The sequence below is a fragment of the Candida metapsilosis genome, assembly GCF_017655625.1.
Source record: "Candida metapsilosis strain BP57 chromosome Unknown scaffold1, whole genome shotgun sequence".
NCBI lineage: Eukaryota > Fungi > Ascomycota > Pichiomycetes > Serinales > Debaryomycetaceae > Lodderomyces > Lodderomyces metapsilosis.
In genome coordinates, this window is record NW_027138159.1 from 1,320,970 (window position 1) to 1,340,733 (window position 19,764).

The 19,764-nt window shown below is 37.8% G+C and overlaps 8 protein-coding genes across 8 annotated transcripts; 4 read left to right on the top strand and 4 right to left on the bottom strand. All coding sequences in view use genetic code 12, as the record gives it.

Annotated features, from left to right (window-relative positions):
* Positions 1 to 373: 373 nt before the first annotated feature.
* Positions 374 to 1,162, bottom strand: I9W82_000574 (uncharacterized protein; the record flags this gene model as incomplete). Its single annotated transcript, XM_067694949.1, has 1 exon — positions 374 to 1,162. One exon carries the CDS (start codon positions 1,160 to 1,162, stop codon positions 374 to 376), a length of 789 nt encoding a protein of 262 aa, XP_067550599.1.
* A 497-nt stretch (positions 1,163 to 1,659) lies between these two features.
* Positions 1,660 to 2,331, bottom strand: I9W82_000575 (uncharacterized protein; the record flags this gene model as incomplete). Its single annotated transcript, XM_067694954.1, has 1 exon — positions 1,660 to 2,331. The coding sequence occupies one exon, from the start codon at positions 2,329 to 2,331 to the stop codon at positions 1,660 to 1,662; it is 672 nt and encodes a 223-aa protein (XP_067550600.1).
* A 350-nt stretch (positions 2,332 to 2,681) lies between these two features.
* Positions 2,682 to 3,878, bottom strand: I9W82_000576 (uncharacterized protein; the record flags this gene model as incomplete). Its single annotated transcript, XM_067694955.1, has 2 exons — positions 2,682 to 3,056; positions 3,816 to 3,878. The coding sequence occupies 2 exons, from the start codon at positions 3,876 to 3,878 to the stop codon at positions 2,682 to 2,684; spliced, it is 438 nt and encodes a 145-aa protein (XP_067550601.1).
* A 195-nt stretch (positions 3,879 to 4,073) lies between these two features.
* Positions 4,074 to 6,077, top strand: I9W82_000577 (uncharacterized protein; the record flags this gene model as incomplete). The annotated part of the gene is made up of 1 exon (XM_067694956.1): positions 4,074 to 6,077. One exon carries the CDS (start codon positions 4,074 to 4,076, stop codon positions 6,075 to 6,077), a length of 2,004 nt encoding a protein of 667 aa, XP_067550602.1.
* A 4,375-nt stretch (positions 6,078 to 10,452) lies between these two features.
* Positions 10,453 to 12,756, top strand: I9W82_000578 (uncharacterized protein; the record flags this gene model as incomplete). The annotated part of the gene is made up of 1 exon (XM_067694957.1): positions 10,453 to 12,756. The coding sequence occupies one exon, from the start codon at positions 10,453 to 10,455 to the stop codon at positions 12,754 to 12,756; it is 2,304 nt and encodes a 767-aa protein (XP_067550603.1).
* A 266-nt stretch (positions 12,757 to 13,022) lies between these two features.
* Positions 13,023 to 14,294, top strand: I9W82_000579 (uncharacterized protein; the record flags this gene model as incomplete). Its single annotated transcript, XM_067694958.1, has 1 exon — positions 13,023 to 14,294. The coding sequence occupies one exon, from the start codon at positions 13,023 to 13,025 to the stop codon at positions 14,292 to 14,294; it is 1,272 nt and encodes a 423-aa protein (XP_067550604.1).
* Positions 14,295 to 14,404: 110 nt separating this feature from the next.
* USO5 (Uso5p) lies at positions 14,405 to 16,315 on the top strand (the record flags this gene model as incomplete). Its single annotated transcript, XM_067694960.1, has 1 exon — positions 14,405 to 16,315. The coding sequence occupies one exon, from the start codon at positions 14,405 to 14,407 to the stop codon at positions 16,313 to 16,315; it is 1,911 nt and encodes a 636-aa protein (XP_067550605.1).
* A 67-nt stretch (positions 16,316 to 16,382) lies between these two features.
* On the bottom strand, positions 16,383 to 17,933 carry I9W82_000581 (uncharacterized protein; the record flags this gene model as incomplete). The annotated part of the gene is made up of 1 exon (XM_067694961.1): positions 16,383 to 17,933. One exon carries the CDS (start codon positions 17,931 to 17,933, stop codon positions 16,383 to 16,385), a length of 1,551 nt encoding a protein of 516 aa, XP_067550606.1.
* Between the last annotated feature and the right edge of the window lie 1,831 nt (positions 17,934 to 19,764).

Here is a 19,764-nt window from a genome sequence, read left to right on the forward strand (position 1 = left end):
TTCGAAAGGGGAGAGAATTTTTTTCCAATTCTGAAACACACACCCCGATGCGGGTATAATATTAGTGCTTGTGACACAAACCTGTCTTCGTATATTAATGAGTCGTTACACATGTCACAAGTAATGTCAGCATCATGATTTTGCTACTTAAAGAGTATTGTGAAAGAATTAGAGAAGGGACTACGAAGTACTCTCGTCTAGCTCAGATAACTGGATAACGAGAGGAAGAGATAGTCGCTGATAGCCAGGTACTGATAACACTTGTAACGCAACTCGGCTATCTGTAGTAAGAGCGTTTATTAAACCCAATATCTAAACACTTCTATGAACATTCATACACTAAAATTTACCCATACGAAAACGCTAGAACTGTTCAAGATTGCACTGGAAAATTTGGCAATTTCGATAAACCAAAACTTAGCATTGTAATGACAACACAAAACATCACAATTGCACGAATACACTTCAAAATGAAAACGAATATTGCCCCAGTCCAGCTTCTACTTTTTATGGTAGGTCGCGGTGGAGGGGGGAAATACTCCTGTCTCGAAAAGTGCCGCACATTGGACTTGACGACGGAATCATATGCGGGTGGCATGTCTCTCTGATTTGTAGCATGTGCAACTGCATTTCTTGAAGAATGGTACGCTTCGCGTGCAATCTGATTCAGTCTATCCATTTCATGATAGATAAGATGGAAACCTCTTATTTGCCCATTATTTATACAGCGGTAGATTCTTCTGTGTAACTTCATAGCTTCATTCAAGAGCCTAACATCCTGTATTTTTTGACCATAGCTACCTTTCCAATACTTGTACTGGTTCCCATAATCTTTCCGATATGAAGGGCCCCATTCTGTGATATACTTGACCACATTCTCATCATCAGCAATGATTGTAAATACTGTATCAGCATAGAGCCAAATTCCCTCAATCTTCTTCACAATCTCTCTCATTGCAAGAACCACAGACCAAAGTTTAGCTCTCGCTGGTGTAGATACAAACTTTGAGTTCTTATCAAGATCCCTCAATAGATGGCACTGATTGAAGCTGGAGTCCTCTGCACAGCTGACCAATGCTGACGCAATACCATTCTTGTTGTCACTCCTACCTGGCTGATTTTTGAAAGAGCCAGAAGTGTAGAGCTCAATTTTAGTAGACATTGTCGATAGTAACAGCTGACGAAACGCTCCTTGACGTGATCTTTTTTTCTTCCGCTGGAAATGCGACCTTTCAATAACTGTTTTTGTGTAAAGTAGAAGTAGAACTTTACTTTCTAATTACCCCCACCATGGACAGGCTTTTATCACTGAAAGACAGGGCTTTCTCCTTTGCATTCAGAATTGGCCTGTTGTTACTGTGACTGCACCTTGGAATCAGTTTTGACACCATAAAATTTCACAATCAACTTTGTGTCAACTCGTGAAACGATGTAGGTTCATTATTCTAAGGACCAAACTCGTTTCATTTCGACTCGATGTATTGCATTGAATAGATTCGTGAATGCTCCTTTGGTATTTGCGTAAGTGTGAACTACAAGCAGTCTTAAATGCGATATGCCTATTCTACATGAAGCCTACAGGTTGAATTCATTACTTAAAGATTCATAAAATGACGCCATATTTATTTCGTTTTCAAACAACTGCTTTGACCGAAAGCTTCAAGCCTTGAAGTAGACGTTACCCCAATGCGGTTTTCCAATGGTTGCTCCATCAATAAAAAAATACTCATCTTCTGATTCTGGATAGTCATCCAAACCTTGTGCTCTTCTTTTCTCAACATTAGCAGCCTGCTCTGCCAAAGCATGCGCTAAGCCAGGACCAAAATCATCAAGATTCATTGGCCTGTAGGTAAGTTCAAACTCTTGTAAATCATAATTTTCAACCCGATAACGACAACCTTTGTACAACTCCATACCCTTTTGTATTAAATCGGCATCCAAAACTGGTCCATTACGGCTGTTTCTCCAATTTTCAATGTTCGAGCCATACTTTTTCACATACGACGGGCCCCATTCAAGAATATTCTTAACAGCGTTCAAGTCATCGGAAATTAGAGTATACTTCATGCCTCTTGTGGCACCGTACCTATTGAACCTTTCTAATATAGCTTCCATACCCCTTATAACAGACCACAATTTAGCCCTCGCTGGCGTTATCATATGGGTCTCCACATTTTCAAGCTCCAGCAATGGCTCTTCCGAATTCATATTCATAAAATTTTCATAAACAGGGCATGAAATTGCAACACCAGCATATCCAAACCTGTTATCATTTCTACCTGGAGCATTGAAGAAAATGCCTGATACGTAAACATTGACGTTTTCGACCATTTTGCAATGAAGTGGTGAAGAAGAATACGTGGCAGGGGATAAGGAAAACTTTTTACAGGAAATAATTAATTTTGGGGTACAAAACTTGAAATGGTGGAAGAGCCTAAGTTTGGACTGAATGAATGTGCATTAGGCCCACGATTCGTGAAGGCCACCTGGTCGATACTCGAGCCGTTTTTTATTACTTAGGGAGGACAGTTCAATATCTCATTACAAAACTAGAGCAAGGACTACCAATGTTCATTTGGAGTATAAAACTACATTGTTAACAAAATGCAAAATGATGTACCATCCATGTCACTACATTGCTCAGCATTTGTTTGCACCCATCTTATATACCCACAACAATTCTACCAGTTGGAGCTCTTCTCCTCATTGTCAGCTGCTTCCTGCGCCAAACTCCAAGCCCGGGAGGGTCCAGTTTTGTCGAAATCTTTTCTCTGGTAAATCAATTCAAAGCTTTGCAAACCACATCGACACTCCAAGGTTTGATTCAACCCCATTGCTTTATAAATCAAGTGTGCATCTTGCAAAGGTAGCCCCTTAGAATTCCGCCAAGTAGAAGCATCATCATCACCGTAGTTACACACGTAGAAAGGACCGTAATCTACAATCAAGTCAACCGTTGTTAAGTCGTCGCAAATGAGTATAAAGTCGACATCATCAATGGGGTGATCCTTGAGAAACTTTATCAATGCTTCCATTCCTTTAACGACTGCCCAAAGCTTGGCTCATAATGGGGTTTGCATGTTGGCGCGGCAATCCTCTAGCTCCAGTATTTTGTACCGGTAGTTTAGATTCCGAAGAATTGGACAGTAAAGCCCAATACCGGCATATCCGAACCTCTTGTCACTTCTAATTGGATGGTCAATATAGGCTGCTGAGACGTAATAGCGCACCACTTCTGTCATCGTAATAATGCAAAGGCCACTGACGGTAACTAAAATTAAATGTCTGCTGTTTCTCACAGGATATTATATTTCCCCGTTAATCATCACAGAATCGTTTCAGAATCAAACACAAAAGGGAGTAAGCGTTTTGAAAAAGTTATCAGCAATCCACTAAGTCGGGGAATGCCTTTGCCATCCGTCACTTGCAATGACAGTGGTACTTTTCTATCCGGCGGTGAGCGGAGTCACAATGCAAGTACGCCAAAAGAGGGGAAGATCAAAACTGAAGCGGCTTGCAAAGTTGAAGATTTTACACAGGATGCTGCTTAGCTCGTTTCAATTAATCTTCTTTACTAACCACTTCTCATCCTTTACGCGGTACCAAGCCAATGACTTAGCATCATCTGTAGAGTGGTAACGGTGTGTAACTTGAGGTAGCCCCGTGCACAAACTGTATGCACTACCGCGGTTAAACTTTCCACCGAGGCGCAGGGAGGCAAATTTAGGTGCGATCTATCAGATCCGATAATCAATACTATTAGTGGTGGTTTAATCATGGAGCTTATGGTCTACCTCGCTAATTGGTACCCATACGCTGCATTGATTGTAAAAAGAATCTTCCAAAACGTTCAAGTACAAGATAGAAAAATGCAACATTACTTAAATATTCATCACAATAACCCAAAATGTTTTGAGTAACAAAACATGGGAAACAAAAAATCACTCATTTGGAGATAACAAATACGATTGGAGCTTCAGTGTATTTACAGTATCGTGTCAACAAGGAGAGGGATTAATCAAGTGCTTAGTGATTAAAATACAGCGAACTACAACTGTACCCCATCTAGTCACATGCCTGTTGCTATGTCGCAATACAAGGAGCAAATGTCACAAATCAACGAAGATGAAGTATTCCCCTTTAGCCATACTTCTAGTCACGCCTCCAGCATAGTATCACCATCAACTACTAGATCAACAGGTGAGTCTGATATCTCACGACATTCATTTCACCCAAAGTTGCTCATTGCAAATTTTATCGATTCATTCAAGCCGTTCGATTATGAGGAACTACCGCCGGTGTATCTTGAACATTTTCGGAAACTAGACCAACGACAAGCAAACCAAGGAGAAATTGAGTATGTACTGAGTTTACAAGATGACAATCTGCTACGACAACAGAATCGCACGAGATCTCAACTACATCCAGCACATCCCGAGTTTGACTACTCCACATTCAGTCAATTGGAGAAAGATGCCATTATTACATCCATGAGTCCGTTAAGTAAACGGCTACGTACACGACATTTAACGTGGATATCACTAGGAGCAAGTATTGGACTGGGATTGTTCATCACATCGGGCTCTTCCTTAGCACATGCAGGTCCATTGGGGTTATTACTAGTTTGGATGTTTATTGGGAGTTTCACATTCACGACAATGGCAAGCTTATCTGAATTGGCTACTGCATTCCCCGTGAGTGGTGCATTTGTCACATTCCCCACATTATTCATCAACAAGTCGGTGGGGTTTGCCATTGCATGGAATTATGCACTCCAATGGTTGGTGACGATGCCATTACAATTGGTTGCCGCAGCACTTTGTATTCAATTTTGGAATAGCCACCTCCATCCAGCAATATTTGTCACCATCTTTTACGTTGTCATAGTGTTTATCAACTTGTTTGGGGTGAAAGGGTATGGAGAGATTGAATCTTTCCTAAGCTTGCTTAAAGTTGTTGCTGTGATTGGGTTCAATATTTGTGGGATTATCATTGTCGCTGGTGGTGTACCTGGTCAGCCGTATATTGGAGGTGCCAATTGGCATAAACCACAAGGAGGGCTATTCAATGAGCACTCACCTTTTAAGAATATGTGTTTTATAATCTCCAGCTCTACATTTGCATTTGCTGGAATTGAGTTGTTTGCATTGGCGGCGGTTGAATCAGCAACACCAAAAACGTCAATCAACAGATCAAGAAAACAGATATTTTATCGAATTCTTGTATTCTACTTGGTGTCAATTATCATGATTGGGTTTCTTGTCCCATATAAGAACTCCGACTTGACAGGGACTACAGATGGACTCATTGATACCAACACATCACCATTTGTCATTGCCATCAAGTTGGCAAATATTCACGCTTTGCCTTCAATTATGAATGCAGTGGTTATAATAACGGTTATCTCAGTTGGCAATGCGTCAGTGTTTGCTTCCACAAGGGTTCTCAATGCTATTGGTGCTTTGGAACAAGGACCCAAGTTTCTCAACTTTATCGACCGCAAAGGTCGACCCATGGCGTGTCTTTTGATTCAATTTGCATTTGGTTTGCTTGCGTACCTTGTGTGTATCCCTGGAAACTCAACAGCTTTATCAATCTTTGAATGGTTATTAAGCTTGAGTGGATTGAGTGCGCTATTCACATTTTTGGTGATCAATGTATGTCAACTCCGATTCCATGCTGCTTTGAGCCATCGTGCGCGAGTGGCTCGTGAAGAACTCCTATACGTCTCCTCTAAATGGGTTTCCTGGTATGGTATAATCACAATTGTCGCTACTCTAGCGCTTCAGTTCTGGGCTGCATTGTGGCCTCCTAAAGGTGGTGTAGATGTTACTTCATTTTTCCAAATCTACTTGGGTGGAATTGTATTGGTTGCTAGTTACTTGGTTCACAAAGTCTATGACTACTGGTACAATAATGTCCCGTTGACGAAATTGTGGCTCTCTGTTGATGAAATCAATGTCGATATGGGTCGTCGGCAAGTTGATTTAGAAGCTGTGAAGCAGGAAATTGCTGAACAGAGGAATCTTTTGCAGAGTAAGCCCTGGTGGTATAAAGTGTATAACTTCTTTTGTTGAAGACAGAGTAGACTAAACCCGAAAGTAGTAAATAGAGAATCCGGGGTAAAAAGTAATACATAGAAAATAGGGGATACACAAGCTCCAGTAATATCCTCTTGTTTCAAGTGCATAGCAAGCAAGTCACTCATAAGAGGTCATTTTGCCTTCCCAGACAGCAAAAGCTTTGTTCAACCGCTTGACCGTGAATGTGAATGTGGGGTGAGCAAGCTTAAAACGTTTCCCATACAATAGTGCATGCTTTATGCAGTTGAAAATCTCATGACGTCTTGTTTATTTTTTTCTTGCAAAGGCCGATATCGCTCAACGCACCCCTCTCTATCCTGCATGTTTTGAAATCTGGGGTAACGCAAAATAAGATTCCATTAGCAGACTCTAAACAACCAAAGGTTGTTGGGATTACTGGGAATAGAATAAACAGTAACAATGTGCTGAGGCTGGTTGGTATCGTGAGGGGAATGAGTTTTACCTTAAAAAGGATATGCGATGTTAATACGCCACACTCTCTTAGTAAGTTGAGCTTTAATCTCTTCTGCGTGTATGCAGACAGTCACAAGCAACTCTGTCATTCGAAAGCGAAACGAGAAAGAGGGGTGTGCCGCAGAAAGTAAGAGTACTGTGTTTATACTTTTTAGTGTCTGAATGAATATTTTCTCTTCTTTTTTTTGCGTATTCGGAGTTGTGAAAAATAAAGCTAATGCTAACCCGTATATACGAAACAGTCTACAAAGCAACAGTGTCTTCTATTGTAAAAGAATCATGTATTCGAACTAAACCTATATCCCTAATAAACTTCCCCAAGAAAACTATGTAACCCAACAAAAAAGACAAAAAACAAAACTAGCAAAATGGTGACAGTAATGCCCTTACTCAATAGAATGAAAGAACCAGCTTCGTCTATCCTATGAGAAATGTACCAACCATTTCCTGTAATTTATCTCAATCAACTCGTTATTCTTTGTTATTAGATCAGGAATTGTGTTGCAGTTGTGTTGCGAACTGAATGGTTTCAAGTGTTCGTTGCAGTATGGACATTGATACATTATTAGTGAATCGTCTGTAGCTTGACTATATTCATGTTCAAATTCGTCATCCATTTGGAAGATGTCTTCCAGGTTATTTATTTCTAAGTGGCTCATAGTGTAATTGATGGGTATCTCTATATTCGTGTTGTAAAGTTGATTTGAAATGTAGAAGTGAAAATTTATTCTTGATGGATATTTTGTTATCTATTTATATATTTTATAGCGGTTATATGCTGTATAGTAGTTACACAGTTTAACATAAAACTGTGTCTGACTCTTTTTTCACTTTTTTTTTTTTTTTGTTGAGGATTACACAAAAACGCACTCACTGTAGAATGACTAACTGTGGTGGTAATGGTGGTGGTATGAGTATTACACGTGATACAATACAATTGTGGCAATACACGACATTCTCGTATATGCATTATCCACAATCTAGATTCACAGTTTCTTCTATAACTACACAGTTTCTAAGAGTGAGTCTATTGTGGTGGTGGTAGAGCATACTAACAGTGGTGGCTTGCCTCGTTTGCACCATGACTCACAGAGCTGAAAGGCTTATCTCGAACCAGTGGCTTTGTTACGAGTTCTTCTCCTGGTTCTTTTAAATTTCGGGGTTTTAAAGTGCGAAGAATCGGTATTGCTTTGCAATTCTTTTTTGTTCTTTTCAGCCAGTGACGTATGTATACACTAAGTATCTCCGTACTTGGCAATGGTACACTCCGTATGAGCAATTGTTTAACCATTCGAGGAGATGCTTGCTTTGACCTGTTAGTACAAGTTATTATTAGAAGCTGCACTGTACAGTTGTGAGGGATTTCTTACAGACACAATTCACTTTACTTGCTTATCTCCCATGAGGGATTTTCCAAGCAATAGCAATTGACTTTTATCTCCTATATCCTTGTGTTCTTTCTCAATTCGCGCTCAAATTCCACATTCGGAAATTGAAAAAAGAGTCGCACGTTTTTGCCATACACGTGCGGTCTTTGTCCTTTTGCCAAACCCCAAATTTTCAAATTTCCTGTTTAGTGAATTTGATCAACTGATTTTGAAAGAAAACACATTGTGCTCACTACACTCTTGTTTCAGATCATTTTCTTACGTCACCGTATAAAAACAAACTCTGTCTGACACTTTTTTTTGAACCACAGTTGCGGCAATTTTCTCATCCAAATTGAGACCTAGCAAGGCTCCATTAGTAACATAGTCTCCTTTTATTCATACTTCTTCTTGAAAAGGGGTTGCGTTACTGCCATTACATTTGATCTCTCCTATTCCATATCATTTCTGTCAAGAGGACTGTTATATGCAGTTTCATCCCTTCTTTCTCTCCCCCTTTTAGCTTTTACGAGTTACGACACGGTAAACACGACACAGGTTTAATTACCAATCCTACATATTAGTTTATTGTTTAGACCCCTTATTGTGGAACATGCATACCGAATGTTCCATGGCCCTGACAAGTTAAGAACAGAGTATGAGAGGAGGCTTCATATAGGCCTACTGTTTTAAAGCTGTTTTAATTGTATTGGCTATGCGATCTCCTTTTCCAAGGCTCAATTTTCGTCAAGGCTTGCCACGACAAAGAAGTTGCGGTGAAATTCGAATTACAATGCTACTTTGTCAGTTTCTATTCTTAGAATTTATGTAACAAGTCATGGTTTTTGAAACACAGCCAATGCCTGTGTTATTTTTTCTTTTTTCTTTTTGCAGCAAAATTAAAACAAAACCCCTTTTCGCCGTCCCTTTCGATTTAAGTACACACTTTTAGTATACTAGTAACTATGACAAAAGGAGTTTGACTAGGAAGCATAGGAAGCAAACTTGTTGCAATCGCCTTCTCCTTGGTCGTCGAGTCCGTTCATACTTGCTAGGGACAAAAGATAAAAGCACCTGAAACCGAACTAGAACGAAAGGTGATGACATAGTTATATTTAATGCTTCCTATTGGAGCGGTCGCGGTTAGTCTCGTTCTTATAACTCGTTTTGAATATACTCTACTTCCACTTAAGTCTATAATTGTAATCACTCGAGTACTCTCATGTATCCTCGTCTCGGGAATGTACGATATCTTCCAAGCTCGTTACAGTCTGTCTCAGGATACATATATAGCGGTTTCATAACTTTATATAGAATTCAATTTTATCAAGCTTACCTTTTCTATTTCAATTCCCCGAGTTCCAAGGATTTTGTGTCACCAGGATGAGGAGATTCATTCAATGAAAGGATGTCAGTATCCTTGAACAATGAAAAACTGTAATTAAAAATTATCTACACTTTAGAGCTAACATCAGCTCCTTTCAAATTCCCGCATCCAAGGGTAGATAGTGCTCATTTATCCTGAATACCTTACAATTTCCAATAGTACTTTATATTATCTTGGTATCATAATTTATATCTGTTGCCCCACATCTACCAAAGTATTACTGACCTACTTGGTATTGCGTCACATATACCTGCATATTCGCTATTCGCATTGCAGATACTCACATGATTCAATGAGAGTTGAGGACTATAAGAACCAGCATAAAGAAGACAAAAAAAGCATTACAATTCTTTCTTACAATTATACATCCTAATTGAGTTGGACGGGTTTCAAAGAATGATTCGAATATTTTCTTCCAAGCCGCTTTTTCTTTCAAATGAGTTACCTTCTTGATGATTGCACCAAGAGATAAAGTTTTTGGTGGTTAATTAACGAGTCGGTGATGGGGTCTTTTGTAATTTGTTTGTGTTACCTCGTTGTACACACAAATGAACCAGGACATTTTATCAATGAAAAGAAATAAGAAAAGCATATGGTTGCTTGATCAACTATTTTTTGAATGTTGGTCGAAAAACCTATATTTCATTTCGGTGTCAGGACCTACAAATTGTGCCCGCAAACCGTCGTGCATCGTCTTTCGTGGATCAGGTATGAGCCCAAGTAGCAGTGGCAAGGGTAGGTTGACAGCAAGGTCTTGAATTTACTCACTAGTAGCTCTAGTCTTTGCATTTCTTGGTAAATAAACGTTGTAAAGAGATTGTTAAAATATACTTTGTAAGCTTCACTCATCTCTACTTCGCTAATGCTTAAGAAGCAGATTCTCGTAAAAGAATGTACAGTTAAAGAGCGCTATACCCCGTCCCTGACTCCTTCAGTTAAAAATAAGTCGTCAGTAGCTTGTTGGTGATCAATGGCCTGACGGACCTCCATATCTGCGCCGCGGAATTCACAAACCCCGAATCGCTCAAAACAGTTCTCGCGCGCTGATCGAATAGATAACGAGGAAACAACGAAAAATTTGTAAAATTTTTTAAATTGGTTCCGACAGTAAATTTCACATCACTTTCACCTTTCACCTTCTATGAGTGAATCACATACTATCGCTTTGGACGGGTACCAATGGGACGTTCTACTAAAGGTTCTTACATTTACAGGTGTAAACAACATTGTTCAACTACTAGCCCCCGACAATCGCGTATTCCTAAACCTGAATCAAAATTTAAAACGAGCTATAGAATGTGTTATTGGAAATGAGACTGGGGTACAATACAATAATCGAATTGATAGGTATTCATTCTTGCATATGTATTTACGTACACCAAATTGCATTGATAAATCAAGATTGAAATTTCTTGCGAGTGAAGCGGAATTTGTCACACTATACAACTACTGCGCCAGTGAGAGTCTACCACAGACTTTAAATATCGCCTACTACATGTGGACCTCGAATGATTTGATGAATTTTAGAGAGCTAGTGACAAAATTGAGAACAAGTGAAATTCAGCTCAATATTGAACTTGAATTTGATCCTGCATTTCCGTATGACTTTGACGGTGAGCAATTCATGGAGTCATTTTCTGTTGTTGAAAACCAAACTAAATCCCTTGTCATTGATGGATGCAAGAGATATTTTGTGATGGACTTGGAACGATTTTCCAATATGGAAAATTTGAGCTTGTATTCGTGTCCCATTGCTTTTATACAAAATTTAGGAGACCTGAAACTTAGGCTGTTGGTGTACGAGTTTGACAATTCAATAGACACCGACCAGCTACTTGACGCATTGCCAAGTACGTTGAAAACTCTCCAAACTAGTTCCGAAGCCCTATATTTGATTGCACCAAAAGTGAGAGATAGAGAGTTGGGGTTGCCAAAGTTAGAAACGATAAAGTTTTGCGATGGAAGGGGGAGTGACTTGCTTGATTCTCTTGAATTTCTCAAGTTTGCTTGTTCAGCGTCGACAAAGTGCATAGAGCTCAAGAGTCATGTCAGAATTCCACATATTTCGAACAGCGTAACTTCAATATTGGAGAACGCTTCTCAAGAAGGCATGGAATTGAGTCTGCTCTCGCTTGCTTTTGGCCTAACTGCTCCATTGAATGTGTACCCAAAGACAAGTCTAACACTCACAAATATGGAAAATCCGGACATCCTTACTGATTTGCAGTATCCTCCAACGTTGAAAAGACTTGACTTGTCAAATAACTCAATTGAGGAGATATCTCCAATACTACAGGTTATTCCTCTTGACCTTGAGTTTCTCAGCTTTGAGCACAATCCAATCAGCTGGAGCACATGTATTCCCAATTTCTCAAAGTTTGCAAAACTAAATTACCTTCGTTTGATGAATACACATATAGGCAAACATTTTCTGCGGTTTCAATTCCCTGACTCGTTGGAAATACTATCACTTGAAGTGAACCAAATTGGTTCGATTGATCAGGTTAAATTTCCTAAAAGTTTGGTCAATTTGGGTATTGGGTCAAACAAAATTAGAGTGGTTTACAAGCCACGATTACCTCCAACGATCCAAACTATCCATTTTACAGAAAACAATATTTCGAAAGTTGATCTATCGACTAACCATATTGGCCAACCGTTGCGACTCAAAACTTTGTATCTCGATTACAACAAGATTTCCAGTTTAAGTAATGTTAAGTTGCCTCTGACCTTAATCAATCTCAATTTTGACAATTGTCAAATCCAAACCTTGCTGAACATTGAGTTTGGGAAAACAATTGAAGAATTGAGTTTCAGTGGTTGTGAGATTAAAGAATTGAGAAACGTTACTTTTGAAAGTGAATCGAGATTGAAATACCTTTGTTTATCTGGTAACGCACTTCGATCTCTTGATATCACCCCTCCACAATCTGTCACGAATATCAATCTTTCTTTGAATAAATTCACCAAGATTCCTATACAACTTGCCAATTTGAAAAACTTAAAGTATTTAAATCTTGCTCAAAACAAGCTTCGAACTGCTAATTACCTGTTTCAAACATCCAGCATAGCGGTCCTTGATCTTTCATACAATAGCATCCGCAATGTTCAATTATCATTTCCTAAAAACACAGAAACATGCCTAAGACTGATCAATTTATGCTCAAATGAAATAAGTGACCTTTTTATGAAGTCAATCGGTCATGATCCATCTAGAGGTACGTTGCATAACCAATTATTTGAAATTGATTTGTCTCTAATTTCTTTTAATGCTACAAAATTGATTGATTTGGAACAGGAGATGCCGCTGTCGGCTCAATGTTTATGGCATAGCTTCGATGCAGAACTGGAGTTTGATGATGATTCTGAAGATGAATACGTGCCGAATCTTTTTTCTGATAGGTTCTTACGAAGAAAGCGAAGTGATGTTCCGTCAATGACCTAAAAGGAGGTAAATGAGATAAAAAACTATCGTGTCTACATCTGTGTAGGTAGGTAAATCACTAATAGACTAAAATATTGAATCGAGTTACACTCAAAAGTTATCCTCGTATTGTGCATGTCGTAAAATTGTAAACGACTTTGTGGCTAGTGCCACGGCTACCACTTCCCTCCCCGCAATGCTGGAAAACAAAATTGAAAATTTCAAAAGAAAAAAGGTCACGAGGGCCACCGCCAAAGCCCAAGCCAATTCCTCTTTTTTGGCTACCAATGAGATCTACTCTTCTACTTTGCTCACTTTTCTCCGTCTCCCAAGCAAGAACGTTCTATTTAGATACGGGATCCAATGCTGTATGTTTTCAAATTTCAAATCCAACAAGTATCGAAATTACGAAAACTTTAGGTACTGAACCGCTCCCCTTGGCATTATTTGAATATAATCATCGGAATGCGTTGCCGGGATTACCCAATTTTGACTCCTTGATAACTGATGCCAAGTTGGATGAATATTTCGAGTTTGGTGAATTTACATTTAAAAGCATCGACTCGTCATTTGCTTACGAAACAGTTTTAGAAACGCAATTAGAGTTTGAAGTTGGTCCAAATGTTTGGTGTTTGTATTCTCCGAAAATACTGTCTTTTGAATATATGGTTGAAATTGATGAACTGGGGTATTTTGAGAAAGAAGATGATTTGATGTGGTTAGTTGTTAATACTTTGATTAGCTTATTCTTTGCTATGTTGTTTCACTACAGGTCAAGCTTTTCTGAATTGTACAAGTTGGTGATCAACTTACAGTTGGCAAAAGTTGCTGTGTTTGTATTTACCTCCATTTTGGTGGGTTTTAATTTAAATGTTGCCAAATATGCTGAGTACATCTCAGCAAGTTTAGATGATATATTTACAATGATGTTCTTACAGGGTTACGGTTTCAGGTATGATAAAGCTGATACACAAACCTTTAACAAGAGCGTGTTTATCACATTGTTATCTGTTATACCGGCGTTTGCTACTAGGTATTTCGATTTGAAGAACAACATCAATTACATTCTGATTAATAACCGGCATTACAATGTGGTACAGGGAGTATTAGGGTCGGAAGTCTATGATGGACTTGACAGAGTGGCAAGATTAGCAAGGGAAACGATGGTTAATCGATCAAGTGGGTTTGTTTCTCTCCTTTTTGCAATTTCCAAAATTATCAAAATTGTCAGCTACATTTACGCAATGAGCAAGACATTGAAACTGTTAAACAGAATGAATTCAGCTGGAAAGAGGTCTTACATTAGTTCCGTTGTAGTTTGGCTATTCATTTGGCTGTTGGTTAGTGTGGCAATGGCTCCTGATTTGTTTTACAATTATACAAATGTGACAAATTATGCTGAGGCTTTGCTGAATTTTATTGCTGATTCCGGAAAGAGACGATATATTACGTTGTTATGGGATGAGTCGCATTGGCTTGTGTTTTGGTTGATTTGGAATGGTTTCAATGGTGGTAAAGGATTAATAACTGTTGACAAAGGTGATGTAAAGAGTGAGTGAGTAGTTAGATTATTCTTTTTGTGTACAAAAGTTAGAAATGATTTGTTTACAATTTGTTTTAAGAGAAACCCTTTTCTTTCTTCTTCCTCAGAAAAGTATCATATTGAACCATGGATTCACATATGTCTAAAAAGAGACCATTAGAAGAAATCTCACTGAATATTCTGTACTCACCACCCAAAAGGCGATCATCATTTGGATTTGAAATGGCAAGCATTCCAACATCCACCGCTACAATATCAAATGAATATCATGGATCATCAGTAAAGGAATCAAAGCTTCCCAAACTTTCCACGACAACAAGCGACGCATCTTCTGCTACTACTACTGATGCGTCCCCATTGAATGATTTTCAAAGTCGGATACTTTCGATTCAGAAGAGATTATCGAAGAAGCCACCAATTATCACATCAACTCCATTTGAGAATAACAACAACAACAACAACAACAACAGTAGCGTTACGTCGCACCCTGGTTTGAATGAATTACAAGACCTCCTATCTTCGCTCAATCAGGAATGTCGAGACAAACATCGCAAATTGGAACATCTTGCAGAAGAATTGAGTAAATTGCGCAGAATACATCGCAATTATCAACAGAAGGTTGAAGCCACAACTAGTGAAATTGACAGTGTTGATGCCAAGTTGGAGTATATGGAGGAAGAAATTGTCAAGTATGTAGCTAATGAGGAGAAATTGATTGAGATTAAGTTGAATGAGAATCAGGTGAAGTTGGATAGTCAGTTTAATGAACTTGAGTTTGAGATGCGAGGTGAAGTTCAAGAGGTGAGGGATTTTGATTATAGTGACTTGGTTGAGAAGATTGAAGAGTTGAAACAAGCTGAGGTGAAGTTGAATGAGGAAGTGAGGTGTTTGGTGGTTGAAAATGATGACAAGTTAAATGATGAAGTGGACAAGTTGAAACAAAAGTTTGAAATGAAGGAGAAAGAAGTGAGTGAACAAGAGGTTGAGTCTCGGTTGAAAGTGGATGAGCTACAGACTGAGCTTGATGTAATTAGTGAGCGGTATAAATCTAAATTGTCTGAACTTGAGGTACTTGTACGTCAAGTAGAAAACTTAAAGCTTCAGATTAAAACCATTGAGGACACAATGAATAACTACATCAATGTGAAACGAGAAACAGAGTTGGAACTATCTCAAATCAAGCAAATGTTATCAGAGAAACAAACACAAGATAAACTCGCACAAAAGGAATTTGATACGGTGGAAGTTGAATATACTTCGTTGCATGATAAGATCAAAAAACATGATGAACATCGACGGATTTTGGAGAATTCCATAATGGATTATCAAGGAAAGATAAGAGTGTATGCGATTGCCAACGATCATGAATACAATGACATTTTTAACAAATGTTTCCAGCAAGATACACCTGCTTCGTTTATAATTGATGAGTTTCTGCATTTCACCAAAAGTATAACGCGTGGGAACAATGTTGGTATAGTTACTCAATGCTTACCTGGTGGATCCATAATTCTTCAAACTATAAAACAACTACTACAAATGCAAACTCAGTCGACTTCATGGGACCTACAATTTGAATACCAAGCCATAATGGCACTGAATGACATTTGCACAGATTTGCTAACTGGTTCAACATCATTTGCAACATCTAGTTTATTTTCAAGTCAAAAGATGCGTATTGATGAATTTGATCGTGTTTGTAATATAATTAATGGGTTTAAAGTGGATAAAAGTGGGGTAATTGTGCATGTGATTACTGTGAATGGAATTAGAGAGATGGAAAAGAGGAGGTTTCAAAGTCGGCTTGTTGTGATTGACTTGATGAATGTTGATGTTGATGTGCAGAGGGATACGTTGATGAAATTGATATGGAGTGAGAAACACGTGACAACTTATTTGGATCGGGTTTTGGATTGGGTGAGAAGTTTGAGTTATCCATTGATAGTATCCAAAATTGATGATTCTGACACTTTTAATCTATTAAAAACAATCAATTCAACTAGTGTTGCGTGCAAGAAGAACAAGAAATTGAAATAGATAAGTAGTACAAGAGAAATAGCTTGGTATTAGAACAAAATACATATAGAGACCCATTCCTTCAAAGTTACATTGTAGACACCAAGTCATGTAAGACCCACTTCAATTCGTCAGTGGTACCGATATGAGCATCTGGACGAGGTAAGCTTTGTTGTAGAGGCAGTTTTTGATCAAGTTGTTGCTGTTGTTCATGTTGTGGCTGTGGCTGTTCTTTTTGTAGTTGTGATTTATGACCTTCTACGTCGTTTGATTCACCAGGTTTACCATCATTTGAACTGCTTTGACTTTGTGTGGTTGTAGTTGTTGGGTTGGAGGTACTTCCACCTGCAGTTGACGATGACGATGGGGTGGCATTAGACACATTAACTCTTGTTGAAGAAGATACAGTAGTGCCAGCAGCTGTAGGAGCAGTAGGTTGTTGTTGATACTTTTTCCCATCTTCCAAGTAAGATGCTGGTTTTGGTGGCAAGGTGTATCCCAAGCTCTTTTCCTGGCAATCATCATTTTCTAGTAATACGTTACTAAGACGTAATTTTGGCCCACATGGTTCAATTATATGAGGAAACATTTCAAATGTATCGTACAAGTCTTCAACTGATAACACTGTATCTTTATTATGTGTGGTAGAAGAAGAAGAAGAAGAAGAAGAAGAAGAAGCTGATGGCTGTGGCTGTTGCTGCGGCTGTTGCTGTGGTTTGTCATTATCAAGTGGCACATAGTCATTATTGGTATACTTGTTTTTCCTGTACTTTGCAACATCAATGGCACTTTCAACAATATTCTTCAAATGTGCTTTTAACCCAAGTAATAAAACTTCAATTACTCCTGGGTTTAATCCTCCAGTTAAACCATGTTCTCTCATCGTCATTAATATTTGTTTCGAAAGTATATCTGCATCTGGAATTTCATAATTTTCAGTAGCTATAGGAGCATTAATCCCATTTAATACATCTTGTTGCCATTGCACCAAGTTATTCACTTGTAATTGTTGTTGTTCTTTATCTTGAATCATGGGGATCTTGGGTAACAAAGTATGACGAGTTAAAGTAATGCCCGCGGTTAGTTTATTTCGTTTACCACTATCTCTAGTGATATTCTTAATCCTTCTTCGTTCTTTTATAGGTAATCCCATTATATTTTGTTTAAATTTCTCATATTGAGTACTTCGTACATTTTTATTAACTTTGGAAAACTTTTTATTCCAAAATGAAGCCAATTCATTGGGGGCATCCAATGAGCCTCCACCACCACCATCTTTTAAAGAATTGGCAAAATTGAGCATTAATAATTTATTATGGAAACGGAACAAGTTTTGTGGTTTTAAAAGGGGAGTTATTATTGATACCAATTCTGGTCGTGATAGTTTTCCAATTAGGAATAGACTCAATGCTTCATGGTATTTTTCCCAATTGGAGCCTAATTTACTTTGAAATTCTCGTATTAGTCTTTCCAACTCTATTCGTTTACCTGATTTGGTCTTCTGTGGCGGGTGTTGCTGTGGTTGTTGCGTAGGTGCAGTCTTTGCTGGAGTGGTGGTGTTGTTAACACCATTTGGAGTGGTTGATCCAGGCGCCATAGTGGATGTAGCAGTGGTAGTTGTCGCTACTTGAGTACTCATTATCAAAAGTAGAACCTTGTCAGATGTTGTATTGTAAGCAGGGTAAATATATATAAGTTGCAAAAGTAATAAGGAATTGAAAAGGTTAAAAATTGATATTTGACTGCAAAAAAAAAGGATCCGAAACCCAGTGACGTTTTTGGCCGAGCAACGGAAAAATTTGTCAATGGAGGGAGTATGTGTAGGTATGAAGTTAAAAATTGATCAATCTTCAACTGGTATGAGCAGAGGTTTTAAATAAACGAGTGTGTCTAATAATAAGTTGATGGTATTATATGATGATATAAGTGTATATTATTGATTGATTGGGTTTATATTTGATGATATATGTAATTGATTGATTATAAGGTACGTCTCTTTTAACTTTGTTTTTCTTTTTGGTTTTTTGGTTTTGGTTCTTTTGTTAAGAGAGAAAAGAGAGAGAAGAAAATGTAAAAAAAAGACAATTCAACTTTTCTTTGTATTAGTTTGTAGTACTTCGTGTCGTTTTGTCATGTCGTATAATTATATAGTACGACACTCATATTGGGACCAATTTACTTTTTTACTTCTTCCACGGCTGAAAATCATATATATATATATAGTTAATGTATATTTTTAAAAAAAGCTAAATATATATATACTAATATCCAGTTATCAGATGCCATCTTTTCTATATATTTTCAAATTTCAATCAGAAGTAAAAAGTATATCTGAATAGTCACAATAGTTACCTATCATTACAGGAAAATAGTTGTCTTAGTAAAGATCACACAAGTGGAACTTTTCAAAGGTAGAGTTGATCCTTTGAGTAGACGACTATTTCTGTAGGAGCTTTGTTTTCTAAGCATATGGATGTTTGCCGTAATATGAACGCCCTATTTACTTTTTTGCAAAAAAATCGGACCGGTTGCTTGCTTACGAACCGAATGAGTCGGTTTTTAAAGTGTGGGTAGTTTGCCGGTGCTACCAAGTCGTTTAAGAGATACTGCATAAACATTCCCCCGGTTAAATCCGCATTAGATACACGATATTAATCTATACGGAGGTCGTTACTCAATCGAGTAACATGACCTTTTACTCGGACTTTATTAACTCTAACTTACCTTTAACTTTTGTTGAGTGAGTGTTTTCATTAGAGTCAAAATGCCGATTTCTTTTGGTTTCTTTTGGTTTGATTTGTTTGTTTTTTTTGCGCGGGTATTTCCTAAAAAGGAAAACTCTCCGTACATGAAGTGCTAAACGCCTAATTCCGTATAGCTTTTTTTCCGTACTTTTTGTATTATATCGGCATAAAACCTATGCAAGTATATATCTAGATAGAGTAATAATAGTCTAACTATAGATAATTGCCGAGTATGCAGACAAAGGGGGGTTGGTTATAAGAACTTGAGGGGTTGTGATAATAATAGTATAATTTTGGATTCGATTGATATTGATATTGATACTGGTATGGTATTCGTCATCATTTCTTTTGTATTAATACACAAATGTTAATATCAATCAATTGACATATAATGACAGAATAGACAGATAGATATATACTAGTAGTAGTAATAGTAATAGTACGTACGTACGTATGTACTTACAAATTGTTCATACAAGTATGCAAGTATGGATGTAAAAACAATGGAGAGAAAAAAAAAAGAAACGTTTCTCTATTTTTGAATTAAACACAAAACAGGATTTATATACACACGCAGTTAAGAAAAAATAATATATATATAAATACAACTGTATATGTCATCAGTCATCAACAACAGATACTGAAGAGGACTATTTGTAATCAAACTTTCATATATATATATAAGTCAAACCCTATAACCCACTAGCAATACTTTAAAACACAATT